General features: G+C 35.1%; 2 protein-coding genes across 2 annotated transcripts; both read left to right on the top strand.

Moving 5' to 3' along the window:
• Positions 1 to 435: 435 nt before the first annotated feature.
• LOC128214590 (N-acetylated-alpha-linked acidic dipeptidase 2-like) lies at positions 436 to 10883 on the top strand. The gene is made up of 17 exons (XM_052921146.1): positions 436 to 743; positions 932 to 1220; positions 1840 to 1965; positions 2301 to 2487; positions 2810 to 2900; positions 3183 to 3272; positions 3698 to 3783; positions 3965 to 4084; positions 4336 to 4421; positions 7304 to 7367; positions 7822 to 7987; positions 8201 to 8291; positions 8404 to 8493; positions 8849 to 9014; positions 9488 to 9569; positions 9725 to 9817; positions 10034 to 10883. Exons 1-17 carry the CDS (start codon positions 463 to 465, stop codon positions 10239 to 10241), a joined length of 2316 nt encoding a protein of 771 aa, XP_052777106.1. The 5' UTR covers positions 436 to 462; the 3' UTR covers positions 10242 to 10883.
• A 4205-nt stretch (positions 10884 to 15088) lies between these two features.
• Positions 15089 to 18688, top strand: LOC128214243 (uncharacterized). The gene is made up of 3 exons (XM_052920617.1): positions 15089 to 15308; positions 15825 to 16029; positions 17111 to 18688. The coding sequence occupies exons 2-3, from the start codon at positions 15853 to 15855 to the stop codon at positions 17429 to 17431; spliced, it is 498 nt and encodes a 165-aa protein (XP_052776577.1). The 5' UTR covers positions 15089 to 15308; positions 15825 to 15852; the 3' UTR covers positions 17432 to 18688.
• Positions 18689 to 22489: the final 3801 nt, after the last annotated feature.

The following is a 22489-nucleotide window of genomic DNA, read 5'->3' on the forward strand; positions in this document are numbered from 1 at the left end:
TTGTATGTAGATGTTATACATCAGGGTGACGAGTCACTTCCAAAGGGTTCTCACATGGGTCATCATGGGTCACAACCGATGTAAACAAACAAGTAAGTGACGTTGATTTCTAAACAATTTTTTGACAGAAAAGATATGAAAATATTTCTTAGCCTATAAAAGACTTCTTCACGTTGGACCTTTTCAGATTTGCTTGTATTAAATGATGAAATCCGTTGCCAAATGTTTAACTTGACGGAATTTTGTAGAACGATGCAACGCTGAAATTTTGGCCAAGGTAAACCGTGGCTAATTACCTTTCAGGTCGGTGATAAGGATGATGTAAGCTTAATTTCGTAGTTATTTACCCGCATGATTATTGCAGTATAGGTCACACAAATAATATATATATATACATATAGATATAGTGGATAGTGGAGTCCTGTTAGGAGCTGAGTGCGTATCAAAGGTATTTCTTTCGATATGAAGGGAACTGTAACCGATTCTAAGGTGGATGGAGCTCCTTCGGCATCAACACCGTGCTGGATGATAGTTCTCGTCGTTGTATCCTTGATCATTGCTATTGCGGTAGGAATTGTGATCGGTAAGTTTGCGCTAGTCGGGGACAGGACAGATAGTTCATGTAACACCGACGATTTAGTGCTGAAAGGAGTTTCCAGGAAGCTCGTTGCTGAAGCGGACCTGGAAATATCGGATATTCTCATTAATGGCATGAGAGCTGAAAACATTCGAGACAACTTGAGGTATTCATATACTAGCTCACATGTTAAGATGACGGTGATACCCGTACAGTAAAGCATTGATCCCGGTTCGTTCTTTAGAACAGAGTTTAGCTTTTTTTCTCGACGTCAAATGATTGAAGTATAATTTATTTTTACCGTGAGTTTGCCTTTTGAAATGAAATTGCTTTTACAAGCGTTTGTTTTATCAGGATGCTAACAGAAAAGCCACATCTTGCTGGAACACAAGGAAATTACGAGTTGGCTCTAAAGATTAGGGACTATTGGGACAAAATAGGAGTTGACTCCGTTACGTTGACGCCTTACACAGTGGAACTGTCTTATCCAAATGTTTCCGACTTAAACTATGTGGAAATTGTGGATGAGAATGGCGTTTCCGTATACAAATCTGACCTGAAATTTCCGGTATTGAGGAATCAGGATAACAAGACCAACATCGTTACTCCTTTCAGTGCATATTCATCAAAGGGAGACGTCAAGGTTTGATAAAATACTTTCTATACTGTGATAAAACCACATTTGGATTCACCAAAACGGTGCAACTGTTATTATTTACATCGTTTCCTAGTTTTACCCGGTAAAATTAGACCCTTTTACCAGACTCAAAACGTTACTTTGATATGATTTTATTACTATTATGCTAAGGTATTTGACTCTTAGCAGTCTGTAAAGCAGACTAAGAGAAATATCCTAAATATTCCAGAATACGTGACAAATTTAATGACTGTATATAGACTATAGCATAAATGTCAAAGAATCTTTCCAGGACTATACTTGAAAGTTTCATATTTTAAATAGATATCATTTTGTCCATAAAATGTGATGCAAACCGTTGCATTCTCCCTCTTTTGGAACAAAGTATAAACCATCTAAAAACTTGAACTTGAGTATTTATAAATTGGTCTAAATTCAGAAAATATGGATCGTGTAGGAATTTAAAGTTATTGTCTGAGATATTAATTTAAGTGTTACATACTGAATGCATAGTAACCCAATCATAACTGTTCATACCAATACCATTTCTATAAGTAACGGTTAAACTTATAAATATGAAGTCGTTTAATTTTGCTTAAAACAAATACTTTTTTTTCTAAAACAGGGAAATATTGTGTATGTAAATTATGGGAGAGTTGAAGACTTCGACTTCCTTGAAAACAACGCTTCCGTGTCAGTGGACGGGAAAATAGTTATGGCAAGATACGGGAAAATATTTCGCGGAAATAAGGTACGTGTTGAAATAAATAACTGGCTTTTAAAGATCTTGATCTTTTTCTTTAAAAACGTATACCACAATAATATGAAAACTATAGTAACAATTTTAGCAATCAAACATTTACTGTGATTGTGTTGAAAAGTGCAATGGTTAAAGTGTTAACAGGCAATTAACGAGTAACACATCAGACAAAAGCAGATTATTATTAAATATCGTTACATAATGTTTGGATTACAGTCTTGGAACGTTCAGCGAATGAAGGGGGTCATTGTGGTGTAGGCGCTTACAAATGTAATAAATATTTGTAAAGCAATACGTAAAATTCTTCTTGTTCTTCACTGTTGTAGGTTCAGGAAGCAGAACGCCGCGGAGCCATTGGAGTCATTCTATACTCAGATCCAGGCGACATCGCAGCAGACAAAACAGACACCGTGTACCCAGACGACTGGTGGTTACCACCCTCGGGCGTTCAACTGGGTCACGTGAGAATGTCCAATGTCGGTGACCCTCTTACTCCGTTCTACCCAGCTACAGGTTTATACATATACTATGCATTTTTCTTATTGAATACACCCAATATGCTATACATAAAATAATAAGGAGCGTCTTGCGACGATTACTTACCAAATTTAAAAACAAAAACATTTTAGTTTGTGTTATATAGATTTACTAATATTATACATTTTATATGTTTCTACAGCCATGCAGTGTTAAAAGAGAATACCCATTTGATGTTTTTTTCTCAATATATTATCCAATCAAAACTTAACACATCAAGCATTGTTAATTTCGGCCGCCTTCACTACTGCAAATTAAACAAAATGTTAGCTAGCTCTTCGTTGATTATATTGTACAGCTACTGCTTACCACAAGAAGGACCCAGACGAGTATATGCCCAGCATTCCTTGTCATCCAATAGGCTATGGCGTCGCTGTGGATATTTTAAGGTGATTATCCTTTTCATTTAATTATTTTTTTTATAAAAGGTAATTGATACCCAGTCTTAAAACGTTCAGGATACTTAAATTGAAAAACATTATGAGTTATCATTTCGTTATAATAAGTTCGTAATTCTGATAAACGCTATCCTTTAAGCCAATATATTCATTCTAAAATTCTATAACTTTATAATTTATAATTTCGAAATATATGAGTGTCACAGTGGTGAAAACGCCACATCTGTATACTGGATTAAGTGGACAAACTTACTAATATTGTATCAATTACAGGAGTTTAAACGGGACCGAAGTTCCCTTTCCTTGGCGAGGAAAAATGAACACAACGTATAGATTTGGAGACAGCTTTCATAATAATGGATGGTATAAAATTGAATATTTTAGTACAGTATCTACGCCCACATATTGATGGCTGATTAACTCTTTTCGTGGCAAAATATGGAGGCCCCGGGGTGGTTTTAAATAGCAACTGATCAGTTATATGTGTCAGTGTATTCTTGATTGGTCGAATCAATGGCTCATTAATGTAATTTTTTGTCAATTATATTCAACACTTTTCTATGACAGTGAAAGTACTTTTTTCATATTTTAACATCTATCATTTAAATGTCAACGTTTCCATTTGAAAACCATCGGGTATGGCCATCTACGAGCAGTGGCCAAATGAAATTAAAACATTATTTCAAGCAAACCACACAATGAATTTTATTCGAATTGGTATAGATACTTGTTGCTGATAATGCGGCGTTGACAGTTTAGTTTATACTGCTAAATGCATTTTGTTTCAGGAAAGCTCACATACACGTTGCAACATACCCCAAACAAGCGCCACTATATAACGTCATTGGTATTATAAAAGGAGAGGTCGAACCTGGTATGTTTTATTACAGCGTATTTTCAGTCCAGTAAATAGGATTTGGTTTAACAGTACCATGTAACTATGGATACGTTACAAACATAAGTATGGCAAATTGTTCAAATTCATATGATGATATGATAATACAGTTTATGTTTCTAGAGGAATTATGATTGTACCCTTGAGAAATTCATTTCAGACCGTTACGTGATAGTCGGCGGCCAGCGTGATGCTTGGGTGTTTGGCGCCCTTGACCCGAGTAGTGGCACCGCCGTCTTTCTCGAGATGGCCAGGGTGCTGGCGGAACTCGTAACGTCCGGTAGGTTTAACTTCGCAGGCTGAAATTATTTGTACAAATAGGCTGTCACAATTGTTCGGATTCGATGCACTAGATTGTATGCCACGGGATAACCACACATTTCGTACACAAGCTATGATAATAAAATAAGGAATATTGTTACTGTCATTTGAACGAATTTATTAATCATTAAATGAGTATGGGAATTTCAACGATTCGTGAAGCCATAACAAATAAACCAAATTGTATCTTTGAAATGTTTTCCCCATTAGGTCGCTGGAGGCCTCGAAGAAGTATTGTGATGTGTAGCTGGGACGCGGAGGAATACGGCAAGATTGGTTCCATAGAATGGGTCGAGGTAAACGAAGTGTGTTCACTTCACTGAACGTTTCTCAAAGGCGTTAACCAGTATACTCTTACCAAAATACTTATACACCACCGTTGACTCCTGGTAGACAGCAATAAAACAGATCCGGAACATTGTCTTTTTCTAAAATTTTGTTACATTGGTTCCCTGTCGTGGAATCGAACCCCGGTCTACCGCGGGACAAGTGGGAAACTGTCAACTCTTTGTGAGCCGCTAAGCGGTCCAGAAAAAAAGCAAACCTGTCTAGAGATTGTAAGAATCGCATCACATAATTGGTAACGCTGTGTGCTGTTCAGTACGAATGTGTAAATACATATAAATGTATTATATTCGACCAGGTGCAATCGAGTCTCATAATAATAATAATACATGATCGTATAGTGTTGAACTTATATTGTTCCAAGAAGTCCGCGACTCGGCTGTGGCTTATAATTGTCATGTTGAGGTTTGATAAAGTTCACTGAACAATATATGGTCTCCGTCACATTGAGGGTATAACACTCTTTCTGTCAAAGGTTACGGGTTCTTTAAAAGGTTGTGTTAACGGGTATTTCAGGTTTATGTTTTAGACCGTTTTATTGTAAAGATATTTCCCCATAAATAGATGTCGATTTTCACTTGTGGTAGGCTGTTCATATTCATCATACGTGTTTATTGCATGCTTGCGTTCATACAGATTGCACGTACATCAACCTATAAATATTTATCATAGGGGATGTGTTACGTTTCTGCCTTATCTCGTCACTTTTACCCGGTCACTCGTCACGTTCGCTTTGCTGAACCGCTTTCAGAGGTGTCATCCCAGCCAGTAAACCCTAACCAATAGGACTCTAGTATACTGTAACCGAAAATACACTAGTAAACTCTTAACAGAGAATACTCATATATAATGTTAGTACGCAATATTATATTTTGATAAATGGTATGTATTGTTATTAGTTATGCTTTAATACATTTTCGTTATACCTGTGATACCTGAATATGTGTTTTTGTCTTGTATGTATTGTCTGGAAAAGTATGTAATATGCATATTGTTAATTGTTCCTGAATACGTGTAGTTGAAAACAAATATATCATATAGACTTGTTACTCGTCTATTCCTTAAACCCCGGTTACATAGCTTTTTTCAAATTATAAAAAGTGGTGTCAGTAATAATAACTACAAGGACGAGCCTAGAACCCAAAGTTTTACTTCCAGCTTGTTCAAGAGGGATAAATCGTTAGATACACTCAATGAGTGACATACAACGTCACGAGACAACAGCCACAAAGAACATAACTATTCAAAAATCGTTGAAAAATGTCGTGTATTGCTTTAACCTGAAGCATACATGGACATAGCTCAAAATCCGTCCAATATATTAACATGAAACTCGTACACACACTAACAACACACATTATCAAGGAAGTCCAATAACTCTGCATAAACTATATGTGTCGTTGTATCTTGATCTTGATCGATTGAGATATATGTACGACTGTTAGCATTCGATTGCTCTTGTTTATTAACCAGGTTTTCACATAGTGAAACCTGGTTATTAGAATGACGATAGTCGTTGTTCGGGAGGGCGGGCGGGCGGGCGGTTGGCCAGGCGGCGTCAAACTCACATATGAAACTGAATAACTTTAATTAGTGTTGACATATCTTGACCCAACTTGGTATAAAGGAAAAGTTTATGGAGACCTTTCATGGGATTGCGTTTGGGGCCCCTAGGGTCAAGGTCAAGGTCACTCTTACTAAAAATAGAAAAACGGTTGCAACTGAATAACTTTAGTTAGGGTTGACATATCTTGACCCAACTTGGTTTAAAAGAAGAATTTATGGAGAATTTTCATGGTATTGCGTTTAGGGTCCCTAGGGTCAAGGTCATTGTTACTAGAAATAGAAAAAAGGTTGAAACTGAATAACTTTAGTTAGTGTTGAAATATCTTGACTCAACTTGGTATAAAGGAAGAGCTTATGGAGATCTTTCATGATATTGCATTTAGGGTCCCTAGGGTCAAGGTCAAGGTCATTCTTACTAAAAATAGAAAAACGGTTGAAACTGAATAACTTTAGTTAGGGTTGACATATATTGACCCAACTTGGTGTAAAGGAAGAGTTTATGGAAAACTTTTGTGGAATTACGTTTGGTGTCCCTTGGGTCAAGGTCAAGGTCATTGTTACTAAAAATAGAGAAAACGGTTGAAACTGAATAACTTTTGTTAGTGTTAACATATCTTGACCCAATTTAGTATAAAGGAAGAGTTTATGGAGACCTTTCACGGGATTGCGTTTGGGGTCCCTAGGGTCAAGGTCAAGGTCTTTCTTGCTAAAATTAGAAAAACGATTGAAACTGAAAAACATTAGTTAGGGTTGACATATCTTGACCCAACTGGGTATAAATGAAGAGTTAATGGAGACCTTTCATGGGAGTGCGTTTGGGGGTCCCTAGGGTCAAGGTCAATGTCACTGTTACTTAAAATATAAAAACGATTGTAATTGAATAACTTTAGTGAGGGATGACATATCTTGACCCAAAAGGAAGAGTTTAAGGAGACCTTTCATAGGATTGCGTTTGGGGTCCCTAGGGTCAAGGTCACTATTACCAAAAATAAAAACAGACACAGACTGAAGTTCTTCTGTCAATCATTGAAAACCTGGTTTCGTCGCATTGCGGCGTTTCCTGTTTCAGTTGCTCTTAATGTAAAATACCTTGCATTGATTTTTTTAATGTTATGGTAAACAGTTTAACCTATAAAGGTAAATTTGAGAAATATTATAAACCAGGTACTGAATGTTTTTCTTAAATATCGTAGTAGTATGTGATTATTGTCTCTTTAATTAATTTTAATTGACCTTATTGTATAAATCACACCAATTTCTGTTACAGCAATATATCAAGCCACTCAGTGGAAGAGCTGTGGCATACCTAAACGTCGACACTGCTCTTGAAGGTACGAACTATGAACAATTATAAAATAAAGGTTCTAATATGAATCACGAAAACGTTTATACAATTACGAAGCATGATCATCTACATACCGCTACCTCAATATGAAAAGATATATGTACGCTTTGATAGTTGTTGAGTAGGAAGGGGATATTGTCATATTGAAAGATAATCGTACGTATTTGATCATAACAAAAACTACATTGTTCATTTCGCGTCTCATACATTGCTTAACATTAATGAGTTCATCAAATGATAACCTAGATTAAAACCGTACAGTAGATGTTAAAGAAAATAACATACCAGATAGATAGTTCCTGTATGGAAATCAAGCTGATGCACGCATGTCTGTCAGTGAAAACATGGATGTGGTGCTTAATATGCGTTTCCATCTGCTCAGTAAACAGCGGAAATGCATTATTTCATCGGAAGGTTATGTGGGTATGTTTGAATATCAGGTAATTACTCGCTGCGCGCCCTGGGTACGCCACTGCTGTATCAACCACTTTATTCGGCGGCCCAGAAAGTGCCCAATCCCAATACATCGGAAATAGCGGCTGGAAGATCAACGGTGTATGATACGTGGTTTATCACCTCACCCAGGTCGGATAAAAACGTGCCAAGGTCAGAATATCTTCATTAAAGTGAATAAACATCACGTGCGTCATGACGACATACACTTAAATTAAAACGCCAATTAAGCTCGTAACAATGATATAACAAATAATAACACTTCCGCCTATTTTTAATTCTTAGCGTTGATTTTAATGCTATAAAGCACACCGCGTATTATGTATGATACATAGTATAAGAATTTGTGTGAGGTTAATTTTACAGGATATCGCTACCCGGCTCTGGCAGTGATTATGCGCCTTTCAGAGATCGTGTTGGAATTCCCATTATGGACATTAGATATACCTGGGATAGGGTAAGTACATTAATGTACATATTGAACTATTTGTTTATAGTGCGTTTAACGTCAGGGTCCTTTTGATAGGTCCATGTTCTTTGTACGTTTATATTCATCTGATCTTTTTCAGAAAATGTGGAAGATATCCAAATGGCCTATGTATCACACTGTGTATGAAACCTTTTATCTTGTCGACCAAATCATGGACAGGGGGTTTAAGGCAAGTTGTTTGTTTAATAACAGTATTTTATCACTATCTTATTGAAAAAAGAAAGCAAGCTTTTAGCTAAGCCAACTCGCAATACACCAACATCCGCACGAAATTATTTTCCAAAACTCACATGACATTAGAAAAAATCGAATAAACACTGTTTATTTATAATTAAAATCCCGATTTCTGATTATATTTTTTGTCTTGTTGAAAAGGTCAATGCATAAACCTTATTGAAATGAGTATGCCATTTTGAGATGCAAAAAGAAATCGATTTTCCGATTAACTCTCATAGTGTCATAGGCGACATATCGCACTGCACTAGTGTGTAGTAATGAACGCGGTATCCACTGTGTCATTGCAGTACAGTCGAGCCGTTGGTCAGGTGTGGCTTGAAATGATTCGACAGTTGTCTGACGATCTCATCCTGCCTTTCAACGTTACAGACCTTGTCTCAACCGTCTCCGAACAAACCGCCAGTCTTCTTCAGCGCTTTGGGAAGGTCATGCATGAAAACGGCATACAAACAGGTCTAAAGCTTCTGTTCAGTTTAACAAAATGACGTAGAACTTAACCGATATATATATATATATATATATATATATATATATATATATATATATATATATATATATATATAGATATATATATATATATATATATATATATATATATGTATAGAGAGAGAGAGAGAGAGAGAGAGATAGAGAGAGGGGGGGGGGAGGGGGGGAGGGAGGGAGGGAGGGAGGGAGAGAGAGAGAGAAACAACCGTGTGTAGTGGAAACAACTTTTATTTGTTATATACATTTGAAACATGATAGTAATACTGTTAATCTGGACATTGCTTGCGATATGCTCGATAACAATTTTATTTGAGTTGTTTAGGTGGTGTGGCAGATGCGCCCCTCCCTCCAGCTATAAATGATAACATCACATTTTACACTGTGTTTCTTTAATAGTTATGAAACAATGCAAACATACAACATCAGTTGAACACTTTCAGAGATTTTACAAGAGGCAGTAGCTAACCTGACTGACAGCGTTAATCATTTCGAGCATGAACTACATACATTCAACAAACAAGAGTTCGTATCCCAAATCCCAAATTTTTTAACAATTTTCTCATTAACGACGTAGTAATTGTCATTGTATTTTTAAGTTTCAATTATTTATCTCGTCATAAAGATAGCTAAAATAAATTACATGGTTTACCATTAGCTGTTTATTGTTTCTTATTCAGTCCATATCTTGTTCGAAGAATAAACGACCAATTGATGAGTATTGAGAGATCTTTCATTGACCCTCAAGGCCTACCAGGGAGAAGATACAAACAGTAGGTACACGTTCTTGCCCCATATAATAGTATCTTCTTATGATACTTGATGCTGCCATTGTCACTTATTATTAATGTCATTGGGGTTATATTTCAAGGCTTTGTTCGATTGTAAAACACACTTGGTGAAAGGTAATTATCATTCCTGTTTGCTCGTTTCTTTCATGTTATGTCATAGAATCACAATAAACACAGAGTTATAAAATCTCATTTCAGCCACCTGCTGTTTACGGAGAGCAGTATGGACAACTACGCGGGGAGCAGTTACCCGGGCCTCACGGACGCCCTCACCCGCATTGTTCACGGAGAGAACGTGAAGGCGCAGTGGGATGTTGTCCACAAACACTTCTCCGTCCTGCTCTTCGTCCTCCAGTCAGCTCAGTCCGTCATTAAAGACACCACAGACTTTATGTTTAGCTATTAAGTACGTAATCCACGTACAGATTTAACTAACATCTAAAAAAATGAATTTATAAGTAAATAACATTGGACGATGAAATGAAATATGTGGTGGCTGCTGCTATTTTGAACTCTATTTTTTATCAATTGTATTCGCACATGTACATTGGAATTCATCGGATAATTTTATGATTATCCTTATATTTGTCTGTCTGTCTGTCTGTCTGTCTGTAAATAAAGTGATGACTTCAAACTGATAATATTGAAAGAGTATGTCATAAGGTATTTTAACACTTGCCTCATTTTAACAATAGTGCAAATCAATGGACTTGTTTGATAGTTTTGTTTCATGTAAAGTGGTCTTCATATTAATACCCGATACAGTAAGCGAACATAATGTGATGAAACAAATACAAACACTTGCCGAATTTACATGATCTAAAACTGACTGCAGTTGTAAGTATAAGTGCTTATGTCTTTTTAGGTATGTTATCATTATGACCCATCACAGATGTCTTGAAATACTTATCTTGAATGATTTTAAATGAACATGCATGCATTTTTGACATTGTGTGATTCATATTTATTTAAATGTAACCAGTATAAGAGGTTGTATTACAAGGTATTATTTATTGCTTGCGAATAACGTAACTAATGAATGCTAAGCACGGTCAGTTGATTTACATTATTTACCAAAGTCAATCATAATTTATAAAACACCATTTGTAAATGTTTGTATATTACGGTTATAATTTAAAAATTTAAATCAGTTAAAAAGCAATGAGTGTGTTGTTGCATCCGGGGTAACATGAAAATATTGTATCACATAAAAACCAAACACTTGAACAGAAAAATACGTTTAAAAAGAAACAGTCCTTGAACTCGTTTGCTTAGGTCATTTAAATCCATTTGTAAGTTTACCGCATATCTATAGCACCAAGCAAAGAGTGAGTAGTAGGCCACACTGTGGAAATGTTCGGGCAATTTAAGATACTTAATAAAACACACTCTTTACCTCATAACCATTAAAATTTCGTTTGATACCAGAATGTTCTTAAAGTACCATAGATGTCTGCAACATTGTTTTAAAACTCCATGGATCTTAAACCGACTGCAGTTTACATAAAATTGATAAGTATCAATATATAGCTAAGGACGAGGGCCATAATGGTCTTCCATCGCTCACCTGAGAACAAGTCTTAAAACTTTTTTTTTTTTAGAATAAATGAGTTTATTGGTTTATGGCAATGCAACTAGGGATTAAACTATGATCGAGTATTGTCAAATGTTGTAGTGGTTACGGTCATTCAAGCACAACTATTATATTTGTTTTCAAAACTGTACAAATGGTTCAAATTTCACTGCAATTTTGAAGCTTCAAGAGTAAGAAAGTAGGTCAAAAGGTCACAGTATTGCTCATCCGAATACAACGTTGACATTTGTTTGCAACTACACACGTGGTCATACTTTCCTTGCTGTAGCTTCAAAAATTGGACGGTATGTCAAAAGGTCGCATTCAAGATCATCCAAGCATAACATTGATACTTGTTTTCAAAAATATACACATGGTTCAAATTTCATTGCTGTAGCTTCAACAATATAAAAGAAGGTCAAAAGGTCAGACTCAAGGTCATCCAACCACAACATATTTGTTTTCAAAATTGTACACATGATCCAAATGTTATTGCTGTAGATTAAAATAAGAAATGACCCCAGGGTCATAATTTGGTAAAGGGTAACAGACATCAAAGGTTTGGGCTATATTTAAGTTTATAGGAAACTTGTGAACCAAAGTGCGTGGCCAGGTTTGTCACCATGGGCATAATTTGAACAAACTTGGTGGAGGACCACTGTACGATAATACATACAAGGGTCTGGCCCTAGCGCTTACAGACAAGAAGATTTTCATTTTTTTTCCTTATATAAGGATATAGAAAACTTGTAACCCTCGAGGCAGGGTCCGTTTTGATCCTAGATACATAATTTAAACAAACGTATTAGAGGATCACTAGAAAATGTGACCCAGGCCTTACAGATTTTGTCGCGAATACTTCAAATTTGTTTCCTTTCGGCTGCCATGGCAATCATTTTTTGAACAGTTTTTAAAGGGCACAATCCAAGAAACATTCAAATGAAGTTTTTACCTATATTGGATATACTATTAAGGAGGACATATCGTTTGGAGGAATTGTTGACGGACGCCGGATTCCGGACTTTGGATAAGGGAAAAGCTGAACCTGAGTACTACGTGGTCAGATGAGCTAAAACCGAATATTCAGAAATCAGTGAAATTGTAACTGAGCTTCACCTATATTGAACAAACGGTTATGGAGGACATGTCGTTTGGAGGAATTGTTGACGGACGCCGGACTCCGGACTTTGGATAAGGGAAAAGCGGTACCTGAGTACTACGTCGTCAGGTGAGCTAAAACCGAGATTTGAGAAATCAGTGAAATTGTAACCGTTTTACCAAATAGTACATCATTTGGCTGAACGAAAACATTGATAATGCATTCATTTGCAAATAAAGAAAATGGGTTGTTGTATACGTTAAAGAATGGCACAGTTCAGGAATGCTTTTATAGGTTAAAATCACCTTTATATACAGTGAATATATTGTGATGGCGTTATACAAACGAAATCTATTTCTGATTAAGGAAATGGAGAAATATATATCTCATGCTTAGCCTCACTGGAGAGTAATAGTTTCACAGATTTTCGACAGAAAGTCACAGCTCAATGTCAAACAGTGAACAGAGGGAAACTAAATCCATCAACCCAATCCAAACAGACCTTTGTCAAAGGGATTAAAGCTGACTTTTATGTAATACCCAGATAACTTTTGTGAGTGTTTTTTATTAAAACAACTGTGTGTATGTGAATTTACAATCCAGGGTCACTTTAAGGTTAGTATTGTACTTTTATGTTTTTTAATTCAAAACGTCACAGTAAAATATATTTTATCGTAAACAATATACACATCATTTTATTTTTGTTTTCTTAAAATTTGTCTCCGTTTGTAAATTAGTTTTTAAAGTTGGAATAAAACCGTGCAGAATGTTATTGTAAAAGAATGGTATTTAAAATGAATTTTCGTTTAATTAGTTGAAGTCTTTTGTTTGTTATATAAATGCTGATAAGGCTATAATCACGGATTACTCTTACTTAAACGCAAGGATATTGCTTATCCTGTATTTAATTAGGTATTTCGACATTTGGCTAGAAGTATTTAAAAGTCATGGTTCGCATTAACTTTAAAGTCAATCTTCAAACTTCAACGTCAATGATGTTCGTGGGATTATTTGATATGCACAGCTTGGTTAGTTGTTATTCAATTTTGAGGTTTTGTTCCATGCCATTAAACGACTGAATCATTTTAGCTTTCTTAATAGTTTGTTAACTGCATAAAACATTGTACAATAATAATGATATATAAGCATACAATTCAGCCAGATAATACAAACAAAGTTTCTCATTATCTCATGAGCAGAGATGATAATGGCCTTCTTGTTTCAAAAGAAAACAAACAAACTTGTTTTAAAGCCATGTTAGAAACGAATATTTTAAAGAAATATGTAAAACAAATTATTAAACGTTTACAGTTACACTATCAGGATGATAAAATCGTTGCATGAAGACATTAAATAACATCTATATATTCTACATGACTCTCGGACGTTACATTCATGCAAACTTTCGGTGTAAGCTTGACACGCGAGTACATGCCGACGTTGTCAAGGTCAATTAGTGATAATATAATTTGTTAAACTAAATATTTTCTGACAATTGTACAAAAGTATTTTCAGCGTTCATTTCTCTTCTTGTATGACTCTGCAAGAAATTAAGCTAAAATATATTTACATGATTGTTGAAGGTATTCAAAATAGTGTACTTTAGCTTTATGTTAGTTTGACTAGTGTCAAATCATATAAAAATTTCAAAGAAATATTGTGTTGAAGAGCTGCTTTCTTCGAAAACAAATTTAGAAAAAAGAACGTAACCATATTTCCGTGTCCATATATTGAGAGAATTTAGCTTTTGATATTTGAGGAATTATATTTTATGTACTCGTTCTTTTTATACTAGACAAAGGCGTCCATAAATATGCGGTCGTCATATTACATGCCAGGCTGTATGATAAATTATATTTGATTTTCATTTTAAATTTCAATAGCTTATTGATGATAAAAAATGATTAACTATCATATTTAATGCCATATAAATTTAAACATCGTACATTTCAACGATAAGGTGATAACTAGTATTCTAATACAGATACCTGTCATTATAATAAAGCCAACACAATTGAAACGGTGATGCATTGTGACTTTGCGAGTAAAAGATAATTGATACGATATCAAAGTAAAATAACGTATATTTGCGCAAGATCTCTATATCACATGCAATAAAGGAACTTATTGAATGAATCAAGGGAAATTAAATTATATATAAGAGCTAAAGTACAAGTCTTTGTAAACAATGAGCATTTGAGTGTCGATTTAAATTCCTTTACAACATAATGCATGTTTAACTATTGTTAATACAACAAGTATTTCACATGCCCCATGGCTTTTGCATGGTCCAATGCCAAAGCAAAATTCACTTCACTTGGATTAATAAATGATTTTACGAACAGTTTCAGCTTCACCATCGTTAACTGATAAGCCCCGAAAACACACTTCAGTATAATGTTTTGAAACGTCGTAAATTCTACTGATTGTAAAGTTATATACAGATGAGATTTCATTGAAAACAAACAAAGATAAAACTGTTAGATCTATAGAGTTTTAACCAATATCGGGTATATGATTAATAAATACAATACTCCTGACACGAGACGATACCAGTGCATAACAGGTAAAAGGTACAATATGAATGATGCTACTGTTGATGAGATATAAATTTTCTCAAAGTTCTTGCATCCTCGATAACTTATATCACCAGGACATCTTTTGTCATGATTCCAAACTCCACATGTGCGAGACTTCATGTGTTTGTTGAATGTTTCTCATGAATCCCTGAGTTTTGTCATAATTGATTTGCCCAGGAACAAGATATATAATTCAGTGTTTGGATATATGCTACATAAACTGTACGTATGCATTTAGTTTTTGCACAATCTAATCAGACTAAATGTGTTTCTTGTTAGTTGTATAATAACGCTTTCATTAACAAATCATTTTTTAACAACTTTGAATTAACAGATAATGTTCATTATCAGAAAAAACACACACAAATATACACGCGTACCAGAAGAGTTTAAGTGATACTTTCATTTGTTTTCGAGGAATTATTGATGTAAACGATGTGATTCATTTGGAAGATAATATTAGTGTAAATGAGAGCTTCCAGATAATTAACATTAATACCGACTTTACCCAAAATGTTCAATATGATTGATGACGTGGTACTGCAGATATTAAACATATAATAAATGATGGTATTAGAAAGCAAAGAAGTCATGTTTATGGTATAACAAAAACAAATCTTTCTAATGCCAATCACATGTTGGCCGCCATACTCGTAACACATCCTACAGTCGAACAAATAGATAGAACACACGTAAGATGCAAGATTCTTCTCGTATATTGAAAAAAAATAATTCTAGAGTGATGTAGCAGCTCGCATGATCGTCAATGGAGAATGGAATCATCCCGCTGCGACACGGAAGTTTACCCGGGACTCTGCGGTTACCAAGGAGATACGAACACTGCACACAAAAAATGTCATCCATTGGGCCTGCGTCGAACGAAAACGAGACAGAGCGTATGCATGACCTGATGAAGGCCGTCATGTGGGTTAAGCAGGAACTGGTAGGTGATTGAATTCTTGCAGACAATATCTAAAGTGTGTCGCATCTGTTATACGAATAATTAGAAAATTGAAAATTTCGAGCTCGACAGCGCCTATATGTATCGCCAGTTTTATTTCATCTCTTTCATAAACGCAATATCATCATAAATCATGGCATCATTTCAGAGTATTAAATGTTTTATAAACAAAGAGCGCATACCATATTTATACATGAATGATGTGATGATGAATCATTATTTGACTGTCTTAATAACATGAGACGATTGCGTTTAGTGCGATCGTTAAGACAAGTAATGTTCAATAAGCACCTATCCTAACTCCTATTAATTTAATTCGCATCGACGGTATTCAAAATTAAAAGTTGTTTTAGTGCCGATAACATCTAAATTCAATAACTTCAACGAGGTATGAAATCATGTCTACACTATCTATCCTGTACGCTTTTATGGGAACAAACTAAAGTTTAATGGACATACTTGAATGTCAATTATTTTACAATATTGTAAATGGATCCCTTTTATGAATCTATTAGAACAGGGGATGTGGTAATTCAGTCTTTTATAGACTTGTAATTATTCATTATGTAAAACCGGTTGGAAATAAGCAACATATGGTTGCTTTTACTGACTTGTTTACATTTTAGGTTAAAGCTTAATAGGTCTTGCCCATGGTCCTCCACTCCCTCCCTCCCTCAAACCCAAAGGCACACACGAAGAAATATAGTTTGGTGAACTGGTGTGGCAAGGCCATGTCGTATACCATATGTATGGACAATGTAGGGTTCTCATCCACAAGTAAAACATTTTATGCTGAAATGTGTATTTAGATTATGTGAGGTGAAGGTTGTTTGACCATAACTGGTAGAGGAACCCCTGTCAAGGAATTTAAAGTAAAAAAAATAAATAATATGGTAACACCTGATTCTTGTCGGATCTTGAGAAAGTTTAGAGATATCCTGTTGTGGTACATAATTGTATATTACAAAAGCATCAGCAATATCACTAACACTTTTTAAAATATCTCTTTAGAAGTAATAATATTAAACGTTTTCTCGTGACATAAACCAAGCTTTACTTTCAGGTTTTACTGCGGCAGCACGACATTCTCCTAAAACGGCAGTTCTCTGATATTCATGACACAATTAAAAGCATGTGTAAGTCGCGCCGCTACAAGGACGCCGTGTGCACGAGTAACACAAGCCTCCAGTCGACCGGGAGTACCGAGTTCGGGATGGACAACTACTCGGTGAGGTCAGCCTCCAGTGTCACTGCCCTTGACGACTCGGACGAAGAAGAGGACGAACACTGCGAACTCTTGTTCCGTCCAAGAACTTCATCCATGAAAACAACGCGAGATCTCGCCGCTCTCGCGAGAAGGCGTGGCAGCAAGGAACTTATTTAGTTAATTCTTTTAACTGTAATATATGTATATATGTATGCACATGAGTATATTCCCAAATACTGGTGTTTTTAATAACTAATTGGATGAATTAAATATATCATGTTACATGATTTGAGTGCAATCCACTTCTAACAATTAGTATGCCCAAGTTTCATGAATATTTTGTAAAGATGTGCTTTCTGGAAGGATGGAAAAATGGATATTAAGTGCTCATAGAGTGTAATGCATAACACATAGTTCCGGGGGGGGGGGGTGTCGACAAAGTAATGGCTGAAATATGAAACATTTCCATGAAATTATTATTCAATTGCTTGGATCTCCGATTGTGACTTTGCCTTTTCAGCTGACAGGAAACGTTATGCCATACGTTTGTGTGATTGAAATCCATTTAATATAACTATCAGTTTTATAATCGGAGACATGGGTTTCATACTATGAGCTCCCATTATATAGCACCGAAATCGAGTGTGACATTGATCCTTGTACTGACAACACCAATATTAAGCGCATACAAACATTAAATGGTGCCATATAATTCTGTGAAGTTTGATATGATGCCTTTTGACAGCAACAATATTGCTTAAAATTGCTTTGGACTAGATGTACCTCTAGATGAGAACCCCGAGATTAAATCATCATGATATGCGCAACACACCTTTTCATGCTGGTTTAATATTTTAATAGGTTTGACTTAAATCTCATTAAAGGTGATGTAGTTACTGCTAGGAATATGTGAACATCTTAAATGATTTTTCTTAATTATGACGGCGTCATTATGAGTCACCAAGACTATTGCAATACACAGACGAGCTTACAAAATAAGGCATTATATCTTTTACTGTCTTAATAAAGCAAGTGTTCTATGAATTAAGCAGAAGTATATGGTACTGAATACCCTCAGTGAGGACAATCATGCTGTGTCTAATGCATACGATGGATCTTGAGTGCGTTGGCAGGTTCAGACATGTGTTTTCGACAAGACACTCCAGATAGTTAATTACAAAATCTAAATCTGCAATTCAGGCAAATATCAATACACCTCTCCCTTCTCGTTATTTATATAGCATGCATATAAAAACTTGCCTTTATGCTGTATGTTTATGAAGTGACTTCTGGCTAGTAACACACAGTCACCTGTTCGAAACAAGGGTTTCCTATGGGCACTCTCTGCAGTTTTAAGACGGTGTGGTATATTTTTTGTATGTAGATCTGTGACTATGGTGTATCTGTATTTCTTTGAATGTATGTTATATGTAGTGTCATGACTGTTCGGTTTCTGTAGTTCTGTGACTATATGGTAATGTTAGCACTGTATGGTATCTGCAGTTTTAGACCTGCGTGGTATCTGTAATTTCTGGATTGTGTGGTATCTGTAGGTTAAGGGCGTCGGTGTGTAAAAGGCAGCACGTTACATACGGCAACAGCATGATACGGACTCAAAAGCGACAGAAAGTGTTTTAAACTGGAAATTTGGAATATGGAAAAAATGCATTTTTCGGTATTTTTAACATAACTGCATTACTAAACTCAATGCTATGATTTTAATTATGTCGTGGGCCATTACTTTGTTGGTCACAGCCACAAGGGATTAAACTATGATCGAGTATTGTCAAATGTTGTAGTGGTTACGGTCATTCAAGCACAACTATTATATTTGTTTTCAAAACTGTACAAATGGTTCAAATTTCACTGCAATTTTGAAGCTTCAAGAGTAAGAAAGTAGGTCAAAAGGTCACAGTATTGCTCATCCGAATACAACGTTGACATTTGTTTGCAACTACACACGTGGTCATACTTTCCTTGCTGTAGCTTCAAAAATTGGACGGTATGTCAAAAGGTCGCATTCAAGATCATCCAAGCATAACATTGATACTTGTTTTCAAAAATATACACATGGTTCAAATTTCATTGCTGTAGCTTCAACAATATAAAAGAAGGTCAAAAGGTCAGAGTCAAGGTCATCCAACCACAACATATTTGTTTTCAAAATTGTACACATGATCCAAATGTTATTGCTGTAGATTAAAATAAGAAATGACCCCAGGGTCATAATTTGGTAAAGGGTAACAGACATCAAAGGTTTGGGCTATATTTAAGTTTATAGGAAACTTGTGAACCAAAGTGCGTGGCCAGGTTTGTCACCATGGGCATAATTTGAACAAACTTGGTGGAGGACCACTGTACGATAATACATACAAGGGTCTGGCCCTAGCGCTTACAGACAAGAAGATTTTCATTTTTTTCCTTATATAAGGATATAGAAAACTTGTAACCCTCGAGGCAGGGTCCGTTTTGATCCTAGATACATAATTTAAACAAACGTATTAGAGGATCACTAGAAAATGTGACCCAGGCCTTACAGATTTTGTCGCGAATACTTCAAATTTGTTTCCTTTCGGCTGCCATGGCAATCATTTTTTGAACAGTTTTTAAAGGGCACAATCCAAGAAACATTCAAATGAAGTTTTTACCTATATTGGATATACTATTAAGGAGGACATATCGTTTGGAGGAATTGTTGACGGACGCCGGATTCCGGACTTTGGATAAGGGAAAAGCTGAACCTGAGTACTACGTGGTCAGATGAGCTAAAACCGAATATTCAGAAATCAGTGAAATTGTAACTGAGCTTCACCTATATTGAACAAACGGTTATGGAGGACATGTCGTTTGGAGGAATTGTTGACGGACGCCGGACTCCGGACTTTGGATAAGGGAAAAGCGGTACCTGAGTACTACGTCGTCAGGTGAGCTAAAACCGAGATTTGAGAAATCAGTGAAATTGTAACCGTTTTACCAAATAGTACATCATTTGGCTGAACGAAAACATTGATAATGCATTCATTGGCAATTAAAGAAAATGGGTTGTTGTATACGTTAAAGAATGGCACAGTTCAGGAATGCTTTTATAGGTTAAAATCACCTTTATATACAGTGAATATATTGTGATGGCGTTATACAAACGAAATCTATTTCTGATTAAGGAAATGGAGAAATATATATCTCATGCTTAGCCTCACTGGAGAGTAATAGTTTCACAGATTTTCGACAGAAAGTCACAGCTCAATGTCAAACAGTGAACAGAGGGAAACTAAATCCATCAACCCAATCCAAACAGACCTTTGTCAAAGGGATTAAAGCTGACTTTTATGTAATACCCAGATAACTTTTGTGAGTGTTTTTTATTAAAACAACTGTGTGTATGTGAATTTACAATCCAGGGTCACTTTAAGGTTAGTATTGTACTTTTATGTTTTTTAATTCAAAACGTCACAGTAAAATATATTTTATCGTAAACAATATACACATCATTTTATTTTTGTTTTCTTAAAATTTGTCTCCGTTTGTAAATTAGTTTTTAAAGTTGGAATAAAACCGTGCAGAATGTTATTGTAAAAGAATGGTATTTAAAATGAATTTTCGTTTAATTAGTTGAAGTCTTTTGTTTGTTATATAAATGCTGATAAGGCTATAATCACGGATTACTCTTACTTAAACGCAAGGATATTGCTTATCCTGTATTTAATTAGGTATTTCGACATTTGGCTAGAAGTATTTAAAAGTCATGGTTCGCATTAACTTTAAAGTCAATCTTCAAACTTCAACGTCAATGATGTTCGTGGGATTATTTGATATGCACAGCTTGGTTAGTTGTTATTCAATTTTGAGGTTTTGTTCCATGCCATTAAACGACTGAATCATTTTAGCTTTCTTAATAGTTTGTTAACTGCATAAAACATTGTACAATAATAATGATATATAAGCATACAATTCAGCCAGATAATACAAACAAAGTTTCTCATTATCTCATGAGCAGAGATGATAATGGCCTTCTTGTTTCAAAAGAAAACAAACAAACTTGTTTTAAAGCCATGTTAGAAACGAATATTTTAAAGAAATATGTAAAACAAATTATTAAACGTTTACAGTTACACTATCAGGATGATAAAATCGTTGCATGAAGACATTAAATAACATCTATATATTCTACATGACTCTCGGACGTTACATTCATGCAAACTTTCGGTGTAAGCTTGACACGCGAGTACATGCCGACGTTGTCAAGGTCAATTAGTGATAATATAATTTGTTAAACTAAATATTTTCTGACAATTGTACAAAAGTATTTTCAGCGTTCATTTCTCTTCTTGTATGACTCTGCAAGAAATTAAGCTAAAATATATTTACATGATTGTTGAAGGTATTCAAAATAGTGTACTTTAGCTTTATGTTAGTTTGACTAGTGTCAAATCATATAAAAATTTCAAAGAAATATTGTGTTGAAGAGCTGCTTTCTTCGAAAACAAATTTAGAAAAAAGAACGTAACCATATTTCCGTGTCCATATATTGAGAGAATTTAGCTTTTGATATTTGAGGAATTATATTTTATGTACTCGTTCTTTTTATACTAGACAAAGGCGTCCATAAATATGCGGTCGTCATATTACATGCCAGGCTGTATGATAAATTATATTTGATTTTCATTTTAAATTTCAATAGCTTATTGATGATAAAAAATGATTAACTATCATATTTAATGCCATATAAATTTAAACATCGTACATTTCAACGATAAGGTGATAACTAGTATTCTAATACAGATACCTGTCATTATAATAAAGCCAACACAATTGAAACGGTGATGCATTGTGACTTTGCGAGTAAAAGATAATTGATACGATATCAAAGTAAAATAACGTATATTTGCGCAAGATCTCTATATCACATGCAATAAAGGAACTTATTGAATGAATCAAGGGAAATTAAATTATATATAAGAGCTAAAGTACAAGTCTTTGTAAACAATGAGCATTTGAGTGTCGATTTAAATTCCTTTACAACATAATGCATGTTTAACTATTGTTAATACAACAAGTATTTCACATGCCCCATGGCTTTTGCATGGTCCAATGCCAAAGCAAAATTCACTTCACTTGGATTAATAAATGATTTTACGAACAGTTTCAGCTTCACCATCGTTAACTGATAAGCCCCGAAAACACACTTCAGTATAATGTTTTGAAACGTCGTAAATTCTACTGATTGTAAAGTTATAT

This window comes from Mya arenaria, chromosome 13 (assembly GCF_026914265.1).
Source record: "Mya arenaria isolate MELC-2E11 chromosome 13, ASM2691426v1".
Taxonomy (NCBI): Eukaryota; Metazoa; Mollusca; class Bivalvia; order Myida; family Myidae; genus Mya; species Mya arenaria.

What these genes read in the sequence shown, in the direction of transcription:
- LOC128214243 (XM_052920617.1), top strand. Translation starts at nt 15,853, where the DNA reads ATGGAGAATGGAATCATCCCGCTGCGACACGGAAGTTTACCCGGGACT. An exon ending in TGTGGGTTAAGCAGGAACTG is followed by an intron (nt 16,030 to 17,110) that starts GTAGGTGATTGA and finishes CTTTACTTTCAG; the next exon opens with GTTTTACTGCGGCAGCACGA.
- LOC128214590 (XM_052921146.1), top strand. Translation starts at nt 463, where the DNA reads ATGAAGGGAACTGTAACCGATTCTAAGGTGGATGGAGCTCCTTCGGCA. An exon ending in AACATTCGAGACAACTTGAG is followed by an intron (nt 744 to 931) that starts GTATTCATATAC and finishes TTGTTTTATCAG; the next exon opens with GATGCTAACAGAAAAGCCAC. An exon ending in AAATATTTCGCGGAAATAAG is followed by an intron (nt 1,966 to 2,300) that starts GTACGTGTTGAA and finishes TCACTGTTGTAG; the next exon opens with GTTCAGGAAGCAGAACGCCG.